The sequence below is a fragment of the Phoca vitulina genome, unplaced genomic scaffold, assembly GCF_004348235.1.
Source record: "Phoca vitulina isolate PV1807 unplaced genomic scaffold, GSC_HSeal_1.0 scaffold65, whole genome shotgun sequence".
Classification (NCBI taxonomy): Eukaryota; Metazoa; Chordata; class Mammalia; order Carnivora; family Phocidae; genus Phoca; species Phoca vitulina.
Genome location: NW_022589768.1, coordinates 4139174 through 4157952, shown reverse-complemented (window position 1 = coordinate 4157952; position 18779 = coordinate 4139174). Strand labels below are relative to the sequence as shown.

Here is an 18779-nt window from a genome sequence, read left to right as displayed (position 1 = left end):
CTGAGGTTTAGTAGAGGCAATTCTAGTCCAAGTGTCTTACAGGGGGAAAGCTGGTCTTCCCACGTACGTGTGGGTATGACAGAGAGTGTTTAACCATGACGGAGGCTCACAAGCAGGGAACATTAGATCAAACATTAATAGGATTCAGCAAGCCAGTGAGGGTCAGAGGCCCCACAGTACAAGAGGTGCTGGGAAAATGGTGTGAAGTTTTACAATTTTTGAGGTGAAGGGAGGTTGCAACAATGGCTTTCCAAGTCTGACAATGTCCACTGGCCTGGGGGCCTCATGGGATTTTCCCAGCTTTTTAGAACTAGTCCATGCGGAGACGATAGAGTGCTTAGCAGCAGAAGCAAGCCAGAATGAGCCGTAACTGTTAAGCCTCTGCCCGCTTACAAAGACGCAATTGGGGCTTCAAACCAAACTGTATCCATTTAATAACACAAGTTGAACACGAAAAACCAATCACTTAGTGGTGAAGAATGCTGTCTTTGGAGCCAGACTGCCTGGATTTGATTCCAAGCTCTGAAAACCCATGTTGGGTGGATTATCCAACTTCTGTGAGGCATAGCTTTCTTATTTTTAAAATGGGATAAGAGAATTGTGAGGAGTAAATGGGATAGTACATCCAAGAGTGTGGAACAGTGCTTGGTGCAGAACAAGCTCTTTGTGAAGTTTAGCTACTTTTATCCCAAAGCTGCTCTTTCTCTTCTCATCTGGACTTTAGGGAAAAGGGCTAGAAAAGAGCCCTGAAATACCCTAAAATACTTCCTAAGACATACTGTAGGCCTTAGTTATTGCTAGGGAAACCTCCTGATCTCTTCTTTCAAAGCAAATTTTAACGCTGGCTGTCTGGATGTTACTTTACCTCGATGATGCAAATCTGTGCCTCATGCACCAGGACAGGCAGTTTGCTCCCAGGTCCTCCTGTTTAGGGACATCTTCAAAGGCCACACCCACCGTGTAGTCGGCACGCTCGTCCACCTCCACCTCCCAGTAGTGGCGCCCTCGGATTGGAATTAGATTCCCCATGACGGCAACACACCTGGGTTTAGAAAGTGGGAGCACATGTGATTTGGGGGCGACGCCAGCCTGGCCGTGCCGCTGAGTGACACCAGCTGTTGGGGCCGGTCAGCAGGTGGCCGATAAATGTGGAGGGAGGGCTTCTGACCGCCTCCCTCGCGAAGCGGCAGCCCTCAGCTCGCAAAGCCCGTCTGACCGATGCTGAGATCACAAGAGGATCCTTACCCCGCTGGTAGAAAAGGCTCTGTTTGCATTTTTAAATGATCGGCCTTTTGAGTAACAAAGGTTTGGTTCACTTGTCGATAAAAAAAAAAAAGAAAGGGACTGAAACCTCACGGAACTCAGCATTGTCGGGAGAACCATGTGCTCGAGGTTGCGAACCAGCTCGAGGGTCTTCGAGGTGATGCCCACCATGGGGCGGCCACAAGCAGCAGACGGGGAGTCGCATCACAGGCGCAGACCCAAGAAGAGCGAAGAGCAAATTCCTCACAGATGATCAGAATCTACGTCCAAGATGCCACCGGGAACAATTACACTTACAAAGGGCAGAGTTACGTTTTGTTTTACAACAATGCAGCATTCTCCAGAGAGAGGTTCTCGTTGGAAATTGGACCACATCCGTATCTCCAAAATGAATATTCTACCTCCGGCAGGAAATTCCTACATTAGCCAAACTCAAGGTGGCTCCCCAAATCCCTAGGCAGATTTGTTTAGCTGTCATTAACACATGATCTCTACTCAAACCCCAAGTTCTTATTTATTTATTTGTTTATTTCTTTCTTTAAAGGCAGACGGCCACATGCAGGGCCTCCGTGGGATGTGTCTGGAGTCTTGGAAGCTTGACTACGTATGTTCTCCTACAAATGGACCTTCAGAGCTTGTTGGAGGTTCTAGAGGGGAGCGCAGCTACTCCTATACCCTTGACCTAAGAACGGTCCTCCTCTATCCGGGAAGGTCGTCCTCTTCGACCCAGTGTGCAGCTTTGGGAGGGACGCGCATGGAGCGGTGAGGGAGGAAGGGGACCCCTGCCTAGCCAGCCAGATAAGCCACATCAACCCTGGTGATCCATGGGGTGACAGATGTTGCAGCCAGATCACCCTCACGTGCTCACACCCCAAGTTCTGAAGGTCACGCAAAGCTTTGGGAAGCAGACTGCACATAAAGTCACTCCTCTGTAAAACGAAGCTGTCTCTACTCCAAGCTCCAGACCCACATGTCCACCCACCTGCTGTCTCTCATTCAGAATGTCCCAAACGGAACTTACACCTTCCTACCTCTCCCGCCGACCAAACTGTGTGTTTTGCTTGTGGTGGGGAGGGGTATTTACCCCTCATGTTTTCTCCCATTTCAGTTAACAGAGTTACTATCTACCTAATAACCCAAGGCAGCAAACTAAGACAGGAATAATGTAGTGGTTATAAGCTCAGCTTCTAGTTGAATTCTGACCCCAACCCTTACTAGCAGTGTGCTCGTGGGCAAATTCCTTCACTTCTCTGTGCCTCAATTTTCTCATTTGTCAAATTGGACTGATGATGGTCTGGACCTCACAGGCTGCTGTGGTGATTCAATGAGATCATCCACGTAAAGCACTTGGAACGTGTCTGGCACTTGATCAGCACTCCATAGAATTACAGCCCCTGACCCGTCCTGCCCCTGCCCGCCCCCTAACCAGCTGGCCACTCTCCTCTGGTCTCCTTGCCCCCCGCCCCAACACACACACTTCCCTAGCTCACACTTCTCGGCCAGTGTGATCCTTTTGGAATGTAAATCTGACCCTGTCACTTCCCCTACTTGAATGCTCCACAACCGGAAGGGTAAGATCCAAACCTGTTTTGCACTAGAACGAGTCCATCTTTCCTGCCTCATCTCCTGCCTCCTCCCGTTATGGACCCTACACCCCTGACACACTCAGCTGCTCGTGGTTCTCCCAACAGACAGCCTCTCTGGCTTCTGCTGTTTGTACAGGCAGAAGGCAATCCGCCGTCGGCCTGGAGGATCCCCATTTATCCTTCCAGCCCTTGCCCCTGCGGGAAGCCTTCCTCCTTGGGGCTCCTACAATGCTTGTCCATACGTCTAAAAACTTACTTCATAGGTGTGTCTGACACCTGTGTCTCCCCGACTTGCCAGTCTGAGTCAGGTGGGCAGGGACAGTATCTTTGTCTCTTACCCCCAGCACCCAGCATGGTGTTTCACAGGGCAACAGATAGACCGGTAACAATACTGAAATGGGACTAACTCAGCTTGGCTGGGCCCCAAAAAGCCACGAACAGAGCACTAGATGGGGAGCTTTCCCGTACTTCCAGGTGAGGTGCTAGACCACCTATGCAGGACTCGGTGGCCAAAAACTGTTTCGCAACTTTCAGTGCAACACCGAGGGGCTGGAGCTGGAGACGTGAGGCTCTGTCTGCCCAGGGAGCTTTCCTGTGGTTCACACAGAGTGAAGGAGCACCGGCCGGGTCAGAGGTGGGTGCTTTCAGGGGACCTGGTGGGAATGGAACCCACTGCATGAAAGCTGCCTTCGTGTTGTTCTTGAGAGGATCCTGTCCCAGAGAACTTCCCGGGAGGGCCCAGCAGACCTCGGCAGACCTCGAGCTGTAGGTGCGGGGGTTGGTGGGCTGGGAGGGGCCGCCACGGGGAGGGGCCTACCTGGGAACTGCCCGAGAGAGACACCTCACACTGGTACCAGCCAGGTACCAAACAGGTTGAAAACAGGACAACAGGCCCAAAATGGAGTCCATCATGCTAAGCCCCATGTCACCAAACCGAGACAACCCAGTTACAGTGACAGTTCTCTCAGATCTGGAATCTTAAACCGGTCAACCAGCCATTGCCTGATGAGCACTAGTGAGGTGACATGCCTGAGGAACCCTGCTGCCCCTGAAAGAGTTTAGCCTGCCACAACCACCTGCTGCCCTCCGTAACGTCTTTGCTCCTGCTCACTCGGCCCATGGAAGTCTTTCATCTTGTGCAGCTCCTTGCAGCTCCTGCCCAGTTCGTACATCACTGAATAAAGCCAATACGATCTTTAAAATCTACTCCGTTGAGGGGCGCCTGGGTGGCTCAGTTGGTTAAGTGTCTGCCTTTGGCTCAGGTCATGATCTCAGGGTCATGGGATCGAGCCCCACATTGGACTCCCTGCTCATCAGGGAGCCTGCTTCTCCTCCTCCCTACCTGTGCTCTCTGTCATTCTCTCTCTCTCTCTCTCTCAAATAAATAATTAAAATCTTTAAAAAAATAATAAATAAATAAAATAAAATAAAATAAAATCTACTCCGTTGAATTTTTTTTTTAAACACAGGTAAGACCTTTATGGCTTCCTACCCTTCTCCATGCCCCCCAACCCTGGGCTCAACGGGCAGAGGCGGGCAAGGATAAAGTTTTCCACTGTACCCTGTGCACGCTAACACTTACATACAGTAGGTGCTTAATACACACACAGTAGGTACGCCAGCAGGGAGCCAACATCAGAGGAGGAGCCAGCCCCGGGAGAGTGGAGGACCCCGGCAGGGAGGCTGGATACTGTTTGCGTCAGTGGCCCTTGCAGCCCCCATAGGAGAGCCCCTTTTCCTCCTTAGAAGATCCTCCCGACTCTAAATCCAACCCACCACCACCTCTTCTTTTCCTGACTGCTGGGAAGCTGAGAGCCACCCTTCATGTGTAATCCTGGAAATGGAATTCGCTCTTGAACGTAACCTATTTGTTCTTTCTCTCCCATTGCTTTGACTTTTCTATTTCAGTAGCGTGTATTTGCTCCTGAGTTCAAGTCTGCTTTAAGTATTTGGAAAGCTCCATTCAACGTGAATGGAGCGCTAAGGTCTGGAAACAGCTACAGATGTAGACAGACGGCGCCCACCTTTGGGGGACCACCCCTCCCTCAGCTCAGGCACTAGTGCAATCCCCGTCTTCCCTGCCGACTCTGGCTCAGGCTCCATCATGGGTTTTCTTTTTCTTTTTTTTTTAAGATTTTATTTATTTATTTGACAGAGAGAGACACAGCGAGAGAGGGAACACAAGCAGGGGGAGTGGGAGAGGGAGAAGCAGGCCTCCTGCGGAGCAGGGAGCCCAATGCGGGGCTTGATCCCAGGATGCTGGGATCATGAGCTGAGCTGAAGGCAGATGCTTAACGACTGAGCCACCCAGGCGCCCCCCCCCCCCCATCGTGGGTTTTCATCAGGAGTTTTAAAATAAGGTTTCACGGTGTAGGAGATGGAGTGCAGGGCCCAGCCCTGGGAGACCTCCGTCCTGTCCTCGTCCAGCTCTCCCGCTGCCTGCTGGTGTGACCCTCGGCCTGGCTTCGTGGTCCGGCTCCTCCCGCCCAGGACCCGACCTCCGCGGCCACATGTGTCTTCAGCCCACACCAGCCAGACCCTTTCCCTCCACCTCCCCAGCCTCCCTTCCCCACCAGGCCTCTCGGCCCTCATCCATTTCTGGGACCTCTTTCCCTCTTCAAGACGGCATCTGTCATCACCCACTTTCACCTGAACAACAGCGAGTATTAGGGAGGTTCACAGAACGTTCCAGTGAGAGGCTGATAAAAAGTACCTGGTAAACTGGGTTTTGCCAGGGAGCGGCTCCTTCGCGGGGGTTTTCCCTTCGCGTCGCATGACGGTAAACCCGTCTTCAGAAAGGGTCAGCCAGGGATGGCAGGTGTGCTGGTTCAGGGGAAAGCAGCTGCCTGTGAAGGTGGAAACAGCCCATCACTGCTGCCCCCTCCTCTTGGCAGCCTGGGCCTCGCGGGGTCCTGCCCCTCCTGTTCCTAACCACGGCGGTGGGGGGCAGTTACCCCGCACCAGGGTCCCTGTGCCTAGCTCCCAGGAGCGGTTTGCAAGTCTTCGCTCGTTCAGTCCTCACCAATTACCCTTAGAAACAGCTGTTATTATTTTCCCTTGTAGAGGAGAACACTGAGGCATGGGTGGTTAAAAAAATCAACCGACAAATGACAGAACTCAAATTTGAACCCCCAAGCCCCTCTGATTCCAGAGGCTTTGCTCTCTGAACCGGGAGGCTGTAAACGCCGGCTCACAGACAGGAACCTCTAACCCACCTGCCAGGGGAAACAGGAATTGAGGAGATTCTTACTGATCCATCTGACAAAGGGAAGCGAAATTCAACATTTCAATTAGGGCCGTGGGGGAGAGGGAAGGAGATGACAGCCCTCCCCAAATCACGGTTAAAACAAAGCCCATCACAAAGTGGTACGGAATAGATTGAAGAACAAATTATTTAGTAAAAAAAAAATCCGTCATTTGAGAGCACAATGACTCATTCTCCACTCCTGTGTCTTATAGCTAAGTTCTGTTTTTCTCAAGTTCCTATCCTGTTACTTCTCTTCATCTCAAACCTGGGTTCGGGCGTCACCATCTCAGCTCAGGACCCTCAGCTCAACACCTGAGCTGAGATCAAGAGTCAGATGCTTTAACCGACTGAGCCACCCAGGTGCCCCTTTCATAAATACACTCTTAAAAAAATTTATATGAACAAACTAAGTCAGAAATGACTGAATAATCAAGAGCTGGCTGTAGCTTTTGCTCTGTTCTCTCTCATTGAAACAGCCCGAATTTGACATTTCAAAACACCAGGTCAGCACAGAAAACGAGGAGGACCAGCCAAGTAAAGGCAGGCCCCGGGCCAACAGAACAGAAAAACCTGAGTCCTAATCCCAGCACGAGCCCACACCAGCTCTGGGGCTTTCCGTGGCCCCTCAGCTGGTTTTTCCCCATCTGTGTGGAAGAAACAGGGCAGGAATTAATCACACAGCTCTCCTCCCGGCGTTGGAAAGGAGGACAGAATGACACAACGTCCCTTAGGGAACGATCCCAGTCAGAGCCCGGGCTCCAGCTCCCTGCTTCTGCTTCCTACCTGCCCGCCGCCCCGTCAGCCGGCCTGAGCGGGACTGGCTCTGTGAGGGGTCGAAGAGCCACTGGGCCCCAGGGCACGGTGACAAAGCTCAGAGCCCACAGCTAAGCAGTGCTGGGAAAGCAGAGTTAGGGAGTGTTGCTAGCGATGTCTCTGCTCGCCCAAGATCTGGGTTTGTGTGACAGGAGGATGGCAAGTGAGAAGGGGACGGGGCTGGGCTTGGGGGTGTGGCACCCACCAGGGCCAGACAGGGCCTAGGAAGAGGCTGAGCAGCCAGGTCCAAGCTGGGCCTGTGGGTGGGTGGGAGATTCTGGGGCTGACAGCAGAAACAGGAGACCCGCCAAGGCCAAAAGCCCCTGCTGGGCATAACGATGCCATCCCAAGGGTGGCGTGTGGCCTGTGTGAGCGATGAGGTGTCTGGGCCACCCAGGTCCAGGGTGACAAGCCTCTAGCCGACCTGAGGGCATGGAGAAAGACCCCTGAGTCGCCACCAAACTGCTCTATGACTTGGGCCTCCAGTCCCCTGTCTATAAAATGGACCCCAGGGCCTTGACATCCCCGAACCCCTTCCTGGCCTGACTTGCCATATTTTCCAGCGAAGTCATGCAGCTCTGGTCGGCCACAGGGCGGCTCCCTTAGGTCCCCGGGAGCATGTGGCCCGGGCACTTACCTGTGGTGTGCACTGTCACGGGCTCGCTCCTTGCACTGGGACCCCCCACGTTGAGGGCTCGGACGTAGATCGTGTAGGTCTGCCTGGGCTGCAGCTGCACCAGGGACTCGCAGGATGGGATGCCCACAACCGACCTGCACGAGGAAGCAGAGCCACGGTCACCGCGCGGTGGGACCGGGCGGCCAGGCCCTGCCACCAGGCCTCCCCTTCGAAGCTGGGAATTTAAACCCAGCCTCGCACCCCCGTTCTCCGACCAACAGCAGCACTGCCAGGAGCGTGTCCTCCCACAGTCCACTTTCCTCGTTCCTTTGTGACTCCTGGTGTGTGTGGCCCTCTTCCCTCTGGGATCCGCACCCTGGGGGCCCGGGCACCTAGCCCCACGCCTGGCGTCTAATGCTGTGTCAGTGGAGGTAGGCATGCACTGGGATGCGGTGCGCCCACCTGGGCTGGCTGACCGGGGCTGAGGACCACCTACCTGAGCCCAGCGCTGGGCCCCTAGCAGGCCTCCGTCTGTGTTGATGGACAAACAGAAGCCTCCTGGGAAAAACCCAATTTATTTAAATTCTACTGGACACGAATACAGGCTCATAACTGCCATTGTCTAGTCCTGCAACTGCTAAACCCATTTCAGCCCAGGGAAAAAGAGAAGCCTTCGGGGTGATGCCCGTTTCCGGATACCACACCCTCACCCGACGAGGCCTGGGTGTCCAGGTCGTCTGAAGGCTGCAGCTTCAGGCCACAGGGGCACATTCCCACGTCCTTCACTAAATATTAACCAGGCACCTTAGGTTCTGGGCGCTGCAGACGGAGGCTCTGGGGAAAACTAACGTAGTCCCTGGCCTCACAGAGCTCATAGTCCGGATGGGTAGCGAGGCACTCCTCAAGCCACCACGGGAGGAAATGTGAGGTGGTGACCATGACATGGTGACAGCGTACTACAGAGTGCCTGATGCTGCAGAGGGGACTTTTGAGCTGAGCTCTGAAGAATGACTTGGAAGTCACTGGACGAAACGGGGCAGGAGTCTCCTCCGTAGAACAGGCATGTGGCGGGAAGGAGCGCGGGAAGGAGGAGAACTGAAGTGTGACAGTGTGGCTGGAGCCAGACAGGGAAGAGAAGCTGGTACGGGGTGAGCTAGCAGGAAAGGGCTAGTGTGTGAGGGAGTTTTGTCTTTTCTTCAAGATGATTAGACTTGTACTAGGAGAGCAGGCGCTACCCCAGATCACCCAGGTCACCGACCACCCGTCCTTGTGGGCTGGTGCTAGGTGTCGGGTGCTCCTAAGGCATCACCACAAATTGCAAAGGAAATCTGGATCATTCAGGTGGCCAGAGCCATCGGACCACCCCTGCCCCACTCCTGAGTATTTCTAGAATAACCAAGGTCAGCCTTGCTATGGCTGTGGACACATGGATTCTACCTGGAACAGAGGGTGCGTGGGACAGATGGCCAGGCTCCAGCCCGGCATTCAGCAGAGAGGAGCCCGTCTTCCCTAAGAGTTGACAGCAGCCCTGCCTCTTCCATTTCTCCAGAGCCAGGTGGATGCACTCTGTGCTCCACAGCTGGGCATCCCCTGGACGTGCTGGCTGTCCTGGGCTCCCTGGCTGGTTCACCCCTCTTCTGTAAACTCTGGGACTGCCTGGTTGTAGACCAGAGGTGTATCCATGTGTCTTCCACTGCACACAGCTACACACCCGTGGGACCTGCGGGTCCCTGGGGCAGCTGACCCCAGCCTCATCCACTTGTGAACACCTTCAGCTCCGCCAGCCAGGGGTGGACGTGGGCCTCCAGACAGCCTCCCACCACGGACACAAAGTTCTTTGTGCGCGGAACTCTAACCTCTTTTGTTTTGCCTCATGATGCTCTCCCTCCCCTTTCAATTCCAGCGGGGTGGGTCTCTCAGTTCCTCCAGCACCTTATGCATTTGTTTTCTTGTTTTCTGTTTGCCCCCACTTGCCAGTCAGCTCCGTAGGGGAGGAAATTTGTCTGTCTAGTCTCCCAGAGCCTAGGCACGGACTTGGCACCATCTAGGCCCGCAATACTTGCTGAATGAATGAACGGTAAACCGTTGTCGGGCTGAGAAAGCCAACCCGAGGTTTAAACCATTTATTCACTCATCATGCACTTTCAGTAATACCATTCCAGCAACTTCTCATGAAAACGAAGTAGCCCCAAATTAAGGTTCCCATGTGTCCCGAACTCTGACCTTCCCTCCGGACCCCACGTACTTCCTGAGCTGTGTCACTGTGTCAAGCATCAGGCCTCGTGCCCAGCGAACAGCCCCGGGACTCACTCGGTCACGCCCGATGCTTCGGGGGTTTCCGCCTGGGTCAGCTCCACCGTGTACGAGTCCACGGGATTCAGGTTTCCAGACTCCCAGCAGATGAGCGCAGCCTCTTCGCAGCTCCGTATCTCTTTGCTTTTTATGATGGGAGGGGAAGGTGCTGGGTGCAGGACAAAGGGAGAGATGAACAGCCATCCTGCTCACACCCAGCCAGTGTGCCCGGAGCCTGGCCAGACAGCACGAGCACTGTCCTTGCACAAAAGAGATTTGGTGCAAGAAAAAGCAAACCAGGTGCAACAGCCGGAGTATCTGTGTCCCCCCCGACAACCCTCCCCACAGCCGAATTCATGTGTTGAAACCTATTCCCCAATGTGATGGTCTGTGGGGTCTCTGGGAGATGAGAAGGAGGACGTCTCTTATAAAAGAGAACCCAAAGAGCTCTCTAGCCCCTTTGTGCTGTGTGAGGACTCAGCTGGAACAGAGCCCGGCGTGCTGAACCAGGAAGGCTTCTCATCAGACACTGAACATACTGGCACCGTGACCTTGGACCCTCCAGCCTCCACAGCCGTGAGCTAAATGTCTGTCGTTTATGACCCCCTCGGTCTGGGCTGTTCTGTTATGGCCACCCAGATGGACCAAGACACGGGACATCCCTTTCCCACGTTCCCGGAGCAGAAGGGGGTTGAAAAGTGCTACAGCACTGTGATCGTGAGCAGGCTTTTTGGTATTCTGAGACCAACTCTGAGCAAGTGTCCCTTCCTTTCTAGGAATTCAGATTTGGTGCATTCAGTGAAAGAAAAATATACAGCTATTCCTGCCCTGCCAAATGAAATCGAGGCTCCTGCCACATCTAGGAAGCCGTGACCCCCGCATCCCCTGGGGTAAGGTCCTGCTCCAGACACAAGTGGGCCCCATTACCTGTCATGTATAGCGCACGCTCACTGGCGGGGCTGGGGCCGGCCCCGTTCTGAGCTTTGACCCAAAATTCATACTGGGTATTTGGCACAAGATTTGTCACTGCGCAGTAGGTTTCTTTGACAGTCATTGTAAACTCTGAAGAAAAAAAAAAACACAAGAATTCAACCCTAAAAATAGGCCAAGTAGCTCCAGATTAGTTGTGCTGAATCTCCCTGTAGTAGATTACAAAACTGGCCACAGATTCCTCCCATCCCTGTAAGTGCACTCCTCTGCAATGTGGTTCGGTTTTTCCTGCCATCCCTTGATGGGCTCAGCCGTGGGACTTGCCGTGGCCAATGGGAGAGCAGCAAGCAGGATGCTGGCAGGCAAAGGCTTGGGAAATGCCGGTACACAGGGGCTTGTCTTCTTGCTGCTGGGAACACGTCCGTTTCCGTGTGAACAAGCCCGAGCCAGCCTCCTGGACAATGAGACCAGGTGCCGTCCAAGTCATCCCATCCGTCACAGCCGTGTCCCCAGATCTGTAAGGGAGGCCATCCCAGACCATCCAGCCCTACCCCAGCTGGCCCAGACCAGAAGAATATCCAGCCAACTCACAGAATTATCAGAAATAATAAATGTTTGTCATTTTAAGCGACAAGTTGTGTATATATGTGTGGAGTAGGGCGGGGTAGGGTATTGTTACACAGCAAAAGCTAACTGATACACCTCCAAACCTCCCCAGACTCTTGGAAGGCAGTGAAAACTCATGAATCCACCCTCTGATATCAGTTCCTTTATCACAAAGCAGTCCATTTAAAAAATCTTCACAGATTGCCAGGAACAGCCCCCACACATTGGCTTCTTCTGCGCATCTACAGGGAGTATCAACAGAGTGGATTCACGACAAGAGCTGGGCTTAATCAGGTCTGGCTTCTTGGTCCCAGACTTCCCTTCTAAAGTCTTCCTCTTTCCCCACCGTGCCCTCTTAAGTCTTTGCTCAGACCACCCTCACCGTCTGCTCACCTTATTCTGACCTCCCTTAGCATCACTTAAACTTACTTTTCTTAAGAATTCCCCTTCCTGGTATGATGCTAAGTGAAATAAGTCAATCAGAGAAAGACAATTATCATATGATCTCACTCCTATGTGGAATTTAAGAAACAAAACAGAGGGTCACAGGGAGGGAAAAATAAGACAAAATTAGAGAAGGACACAAACCATAAGAGACTCTTAACTCTAAGAAACAAACTGAGGGTTGCTGGAGGGGAGGTGGGTGGGGGATGGGGTCACTGGGTGATGGGCGTTAAGGAGGGCACGTAATGGAATGAGCACTGGGTGTTATATGCAACTGATCAAACACTGAATTCTGCCTCTGAAACTAATAATACACTATATGTTAATTAATTGAATTTAAATTTTTTAAAAAAATCCCCTTCCTTCCTGGTCCCTGGTCAGAAAAACCATCCTCACTTTCGGCACCTAGAACCCTCCACCTGCCTGGCCCGGTACAAGGAGCAGAGCTCTGTGCAGGGAGCCTGCAGACTTGACTCTTGTCCTGGTTCTGCCATCACCCAATGTGTCCCCATGGACAGCTCATTTCTCCCGGGGTCTCAGTCTCTGCGTCCATAAAGTGGAAATCCCCAAGGCCCTCTCCCCCAACCTCGCTCTGCCTCCATGCACAAAGGACAGGCCCTGCCGGCTAGCCTTGGTCCCCCGATTCCTCCAGGGGCTCACCTGGGGCTCCTCTACCGTCTGACCCGCTCTTCTCAACAGGTAAATGGCTTATCTGTTACGTGGGGCGGGGGGAGGCAGCTACCCCAGGCCTAGCCCCACACCAGCCAGCTCCATTTCCCTGGGAAGAGGATGGGCTGCCCCAAGTGAGGCTAGGGTCTGTTCCCAGGAGCTTGCTCAGCCTGGGAACGTGGGTCTGAGCAGCAGTAGCCTGTCCAAGCTGCAGAGGCCCCCTACCCCTCATGAGGGTCTGTGGGCTACCCTTCTGGTCTCTACCAACACAGGGTTGCTCTGAGAAGAGCCAGCCTACCCTCCCCTCACAGGCTAGGCCCATTAGAACCCAGACAGCCCAGCTGGGCCTCCTCAAGGAGGGGTGTCCCCACCTTTCCTGCACACAGTGCAGCCAGGGACTCATCCCAAGGGCAACTCTGACCTGACAGCTCTATCTACACTCCAGACACCTTAGCCTGGCCTTGTGACTCTCCCCAGCCAACTTGCTTTTCTCGCCCTTTCTGCCACGCTCACCTGCCTGCATCCCGTCCTCTGGGCAGTTTCTAGATCACGACAGATGCACAGATTCATCCCACCTCTGCCCTTCTGATCGCTAGGAAGGCAGGGCCCTGGCCTCTGAGGGCCCTTGGCCATTGCAGAACGTGAGTGTGTCCTTGCAGAGCCTCACCTGCTTGGTCCTTCCCGGGCGAGCTGTCCTGCACTGGCCGGCAGCACAGCTGATAGCTCTCCACGGTGTCATCAGAGTATAGGCTCCAGCACACTCGGACGGAGGACCCCGTGGCAGAGTTGGGGGCCTGTGGGTTTATCACCGGAGCAGAAGGAGCTAGACAAGGAAAAGGGAGAAAAACAAACAAGTGAGGAGCCTTACGTAGAGGTGGGATGGGAGTGGCCCCGGTCTTAGGACTACTGGTCCCCCGACCCATCTACGGGCTTTGGCAGTGGAAGCAGCAGCCCAGCCTGGACAAGGTCAGGAAGGCCAACCCTCCCAACCTTGAGCCTGCGAGCAACAACCAGCATGTCCATTCCTGCTCTGACAAACCCACACAAGTGTGGGGCAGACGGCTCCGTGACAAGGACTCAGGCTGGGGTGTGGTTTGCCAGACCTGCCCTAGGTTCGGGTCCTTTGACCCCTTCCACGCCATCCAAAGAGGCAAGACAGCCAGGACCACAGGGGTGTGGCTGCAACCCTGAAGTGAGCCACGGAGGGAGAGAAGTCTTCAACAGGGAAGCTCTGCTTTCTTTGGGGACCCGTCCAACGGCTATGTCTTCGTTATAATGAGAGAAGACTGGGTTGGGTGCCGTTGTGCTTTTGAGAACCACCATCTTTAGAATCCATCTACTGAGTCAATTCGTTAATTCTCTGTAGGTTAATACTTCTGCCTCCCCACTCCCCTGACTCACACATAACTAGGAAACACTCCTGGTTTTTCCTCCATGATTCTTCTCCCATGCCAGGACTTCCCTCCAACCCAGGCTTGGTTCAACAACCTCAGCTTCCAATTTTGACAGTGCTCAGGCCAGGTAAGAACACAACCAAACTCCAAGGAGTTTACTTAGCCACAGCTCAGCCTTTCCCCTCTGGCCAGGGCCTGGAAGGTCCTGACATGACAAAGGAGGGGAGGAAGAGAAAGACACCGTATCCCCAACTGACAAAGTCTGGGAGGGACAGCGGGTGTCCTTCTATACCCTGCGAGGAACAGCCCCACAGCAAGAAGAGCAGGAGATGCAGTGAGAAGAGAGATGGCCCGGGGGTTGGGAACCTGCTCAGGAGGCTGCAGATGTGGGCAGGAGGGGGTGGTCTGCACAGGACCTGGACTCAGGGGGGTGAGGTGTCCATGTGTCTCAAGCACTGACTTGGGTGATAGTGCTTTTCTTTCCAAATGCTGGGGCCTGATCATTTGGGCAGCACCATCCCTAGAAGGGGAAAGGATCATCCGATGGACATCATAGCTCAGTGAAATCACCCCTCGAGCCATGAGTCTAAGAATGGCCTCCAAGATTTATAATTAAGGATGTCCATTACAGTGTGGTTTCTAATGGGGAAAAACTAGAAACATCCCAGCATCCAATCCAGTTGAAGATTAAGTAAAGAAATCAAGGTATATACTCATTAAAATGACATTATAGACGAACTTATCAGTGCAAGAAAATATTAATCATAATTGTTTTGATAAAAAAAGCAGGTTACAAAAGAAAATAATTCCCTTCTTATTTCAAAATATCTGTGTAAATGAAAAACCTAAAATGATATATACAACATTTTTACAATGTAGTTGGGGGTTGGTGGGAAAGAGAAGGTGAGCAGTCAAAAAAAAAAAAAAAAAGCTGAACTACGGTATTATTCTTAGAAATCAGTAATCACAATATTTTTAAGAGCTATCTGGTACCATGTGACATACTATACATATATCACCTTATATAATTGTCACCATATCCCCAGGAGGCATTATTATGTCCATTTTGCAGACAAGGAAAGACTCAGAGAAGGTAGTTAAGTTGTCCAGAGTCACACAGCTAGGAAGTAGCAGGCCTGGGATTCTCACCAGCTCCACGGGATCTCAAAGCTCATCTCCTACCCACTGTGCTAGTCAAGTAAGTAAAATTCGGGCTACTTACTTGGAGTAACTTGGGCAGGTGAACAGGTGTTTGTGAATCTGGGCAAGCTATAAACAAAAAGTATTTCAAGGCTGCCTGGGGCCTGATGTTGGCTCCCTGGAAAGTGAGGTAGGCACTTACCCTGGGGGAGGTCAGCCACTGTTCTCCCCCTTACGAGCCATAAAGACATGAAATTAGAATGAACGAATACCTGCTCCTAAATCTTTATGATTTTTTTAGCCATCAGAATGTCTAACTCAAAGCTCAGGGAACTGGAACTTTGTGGGAAGCGCGCACGCAGGTGAAATATGCACCTGGGATGGTGTTAATGGAGCCCATGAGCTGCTCCACGTCAGAGAAGTCCAGAGTCTGGTCTTCAAAGTCAGGCTGTGTAGAGATCTCCACGTCTGTTTCTGTATTCAAGAATCTTCCAAGTCTGTTGGCATAAAAAGACGCGCTAATGAGAATGAAGAGGCATGCTCCTTAGGGTGTGTCTACTGTGTGGGTCCCTAGTAATACACGAGAGGGGCTTCTTTGCTGGGTTTTTACTTCTTTATTTTAATATGCTGCTGGCTGCCTTCTGCCATCTGCTTTGGCGACTGACCCAGGGGGTCTCCAATGGGGTCTCCAATGGGGAAGGGTGGGACTGATCTGTGCATTTGAGGGGAGGGAAGGGGGTCAGCTGGGGGGCATGCACAGGTGTTGATCTGGAAGCTCCCATCCCCACACGCCACCCCAGGCCCCAAGATGTACAGAATGGGGGGCTTCTTCTCCATGGGGCCAAGCGCACTCAACCTGCTAAGGGTGGACAGGGGCTCTGAGCGTTCCTGCCTCCTGGCAGTCATGGGGTTTGTGAGTGGCAGGGGCAGAATCTGAAACCAGGTGTGTCCTTTGCCAGAACCTGTTCTCCTAACCCTTATGTTATCAAGCTTCAGCATGCATGTTGCTTTATAGATGTCTCATTTAATTCCCATAAAACTGTTCTTGTCTGCAGATCAGGAAGGTGGGTCCTAGGCCGGCTGGACTTGCCCAGGGTCCTGGGGGGAGCGGCATTTGAACTCCTGTCTGACTCCACGATGTGCATACTTTCTGCGGTGCTTCGTCTGGGTCCTGGCACAGCTGGGGGATGCTGGGGACACTGGATCCTGGTTCCTCCTGGTGAAAGGAGGGGCTCACGAAGGAGACCCAACCACAGGCTTGCTGGCTGGGCCTGGCCATACGCTCCCTTCCAGCCCTGGGATCCTGAGATTCAGTGCTAGCGGGTCCTTGTGACCCCCATCTTCCCTCCAAAGCCAGTGCTATTTGATCTTAGGGGCAGACACAAAAGCTGAAACTGGGGCCATACACCCAAGGGGAACTGAGTCTATTTGGAAAACTAGAGGAACAGAGAAAGGAACAGAAGGAGAAAACGTGTTTCAGAACAAAAGTATTACCTGTCAGCCATGGCCACAGCATCCTAAAGAGGAGGAGGAAAAGGAGAAAATATCAAACTGATTTTGCACATACATTTCTTTTTCGAACGATATAATGACACAAACGCATTTTAAGACTTGGAAATGAGGAAAAAGAAAGGCTCTCACAAGACCTCTAACAAGACCACCCCGCCGAGGCCCGCGCTCTGGCCCTGAATGGGACGCGCTGCGTGAGCGCTCCACGGGATAGATGCTCTTCTGTTCCGCCAAAATCTGAGACTGCACAACAGTTCACTGAAGGCGAACGCCGGTGTTGTGCAGCCGTTCCTCTGTTCTTCATGGACGTTTCGGCTACTGCTAAGGCGTCATCATTAGAAACATCAGTGAGAACGCTTTCGCACATACCGCGTTCTGCCCGCTCGGGATTACGTCTCTGAGATACAGCAATACTGTGGGACCAGTGGTTCACGAGGTCTGCATGTTGGGGGCTCTCACGGGGCCTGCCAACTTGCTTTCCAGCTTCTGTTGCAGGTCCCTTGCCCCAAGCAGGAGTAGGGCAGGAAGGAAGTGCTGCTAGGCTTGAAGGGACTGCCACGGGCCGGGGGTCAGTGTGGAGGCCCGGGGTCAGCGTGGAGGTTGTATGTGGCAATTGGGAAGCTCTGGCGGCTGAGGGCCCCTCCCTCCCATCCCGGACACCACAACCGCCCAGATTCCTGTGGGATCTTGTGAAGAAAGGGGACCCCACCTCTGACCGAGATTGAAATTCCCACAGTCCGGCGGCATGGGGCCTTGAGGTCAGATTTAACTGGATTTCAAGGAAATTAAAAAATGGATTTTTTTTTTTTTTATGTTTGAGTTTATAAAGATTTAAAATTGGTGCGCTTGTAACTGGAGAGTTGAGGTGTCTTTTTAGCCCAGACAACCTCCTCCCTGGGGCTCGAAGGGGCCACCTGAGGTGACGAGAAAACTCTCAGAACACTGCCGTTGCTCCGCTCCCGGCGAGGGGACGGGTCTCTCGGAGAGAGAAACTGAGGCTGGGGGAGTCCTGAGCAGCAGTGGAGGGCAGGGGTCAGCCGTGTACGGGTCTGCTCAGCCTCTCACGGCAAAGCTGCACAGAGACGTGCGGTGACCTCCTCGCCATCGTGAACATCCAGGAACCAAATGGAGGCTGACCACAGCGGTCAACAGCAACGCCTCCAGGCAGAGAGGGACACCCTAACCTGCCCAGCCATCCTGGCACTTGGGTTCGTGATCTCATGTCACCTCATGACTGACCTTGATGAAGTCAACCTTCTCCTCATGGCACATCTCCTCTATGGTTTCCATGAGTTCCTTACAGGTGTCGAGGTTTTCCCCACAGCTGACCAGCTGTCCATACAAGGCTTCCAACTTCGCTCTCTTTTTCTCCCCTAGAGCTTGTATTTTTTCTTCGTACTTTTGAGCGAGTGTTTCCAAGATCTCGTTGTAATGTGACTCAAAGTTTTGTTCTTGTCTTCCGAAGTTCTCCTGTAAGACAGTTGACCTCAGTCACCATCACAGTGGATGTGGTATGTCGGCCACAGAACCATTGGGGGCATGGAAATGTATCCACCAGAGATGTTTTAGTCACCTCCCCTGGGTCTTATCACCTCTTGCCAGGATGCTGGGGTGGGTGCAGCGGGAGCTAGGACCAGGAGTCTGCGGCTAGAACCCTGGGAAAATCTCTCTCCTGGCAGCATCTTGCACCCCTCCCCCTGCCCTCCCACCCCAAGCTGCCCCACCTCCACTGCGGCCACTGCATTCTTGGAAGGTGGTCAGTGAGGAGTCAGCCTGCCACCGCATCCTTGGATCTTAACACGGAGATGTTTGCCCTGGGATATGCCCACTAGCTTTCCCTCCTGAGCCCCCAACATCTCACGACACTCACCTCCACTCCCTGACGCTCGCATCACACGAACACCAGGATCACACAGATTCTCACATCGACTAAGAGAACGATGACGGGGAAGGGGAGGAAGGGCTGTGGCCAGATGGTGCGGCCAGTAGGTGAGGAAGCGCAGGAGGGCAGAGGGAGGCTCGCGGCCGTACTTAATCCTGGGGCACAGCCTGTCAGCTACTGGTCCTCTCACTTGGGGTGGAGGCCAAGAGAGCTCTGGGGGTTCTGACTGATGCCAGCCTCAGCAGACACCAGACACACTTCCAAAGAAGAGGCCCTTACGAATGACTCAGGGAGTATTTGCCGAGCATCTTCTAGGAGCTCAAGGCTTGCTCACAATGGCGCCAGTGCTGGTGTAAGAGGGAAAACTCAGAGCCCTCACTGGGGGGTG

At 53.1% G+C, this 18779-nt stretch overlaps 1 protein-coding gene across 1 annotated transcript in view; it reads right to left on the bottom strand.

Moving 5' to 3' along the window:
* FSD2 (fibronectin type III and SPRY domain containing 2) overlaps window positions 1-18779 on the bottom strand; it is a 44212-nt gene that overhangs the window by 2717 nt on the left and 22716 nt on the right. Inside the window, exons 4-12 of the mRNA XM_032391848.1 lie at window positions 17749-17979; window positions 16495-16517; window positions 15376-15497; window positions 13134-13289; window positions 10745-10879; window positions 9836-9986; window positions 7547-7680; window positions 5563-5695; window positions 866-1042 (exon numbers count right to left, since the gene is read on the bottom strand). Of these exons, the coding sequence (XP_032247739.1) occupies window positions 866-1042; window positions 5563-5695; window positions 7547-7680; window positions 9836-9986; window positions 10745-10879; window positions 13134-13289; window positions 15376-15497; window positions 16495-16517; window positions 17749-17979 (1262 nt within the window). The remainder of the gene's footprint in view (window positions 1-865; window positions 1043-5562; window positions 5696-7546; window positions 7681-9835; window positions 9987-10744; window positions 10880-13133; window positions 13290-15375; window positions 15498-16494; window positions 16518-17748; window positions 17980-18779) is intronic.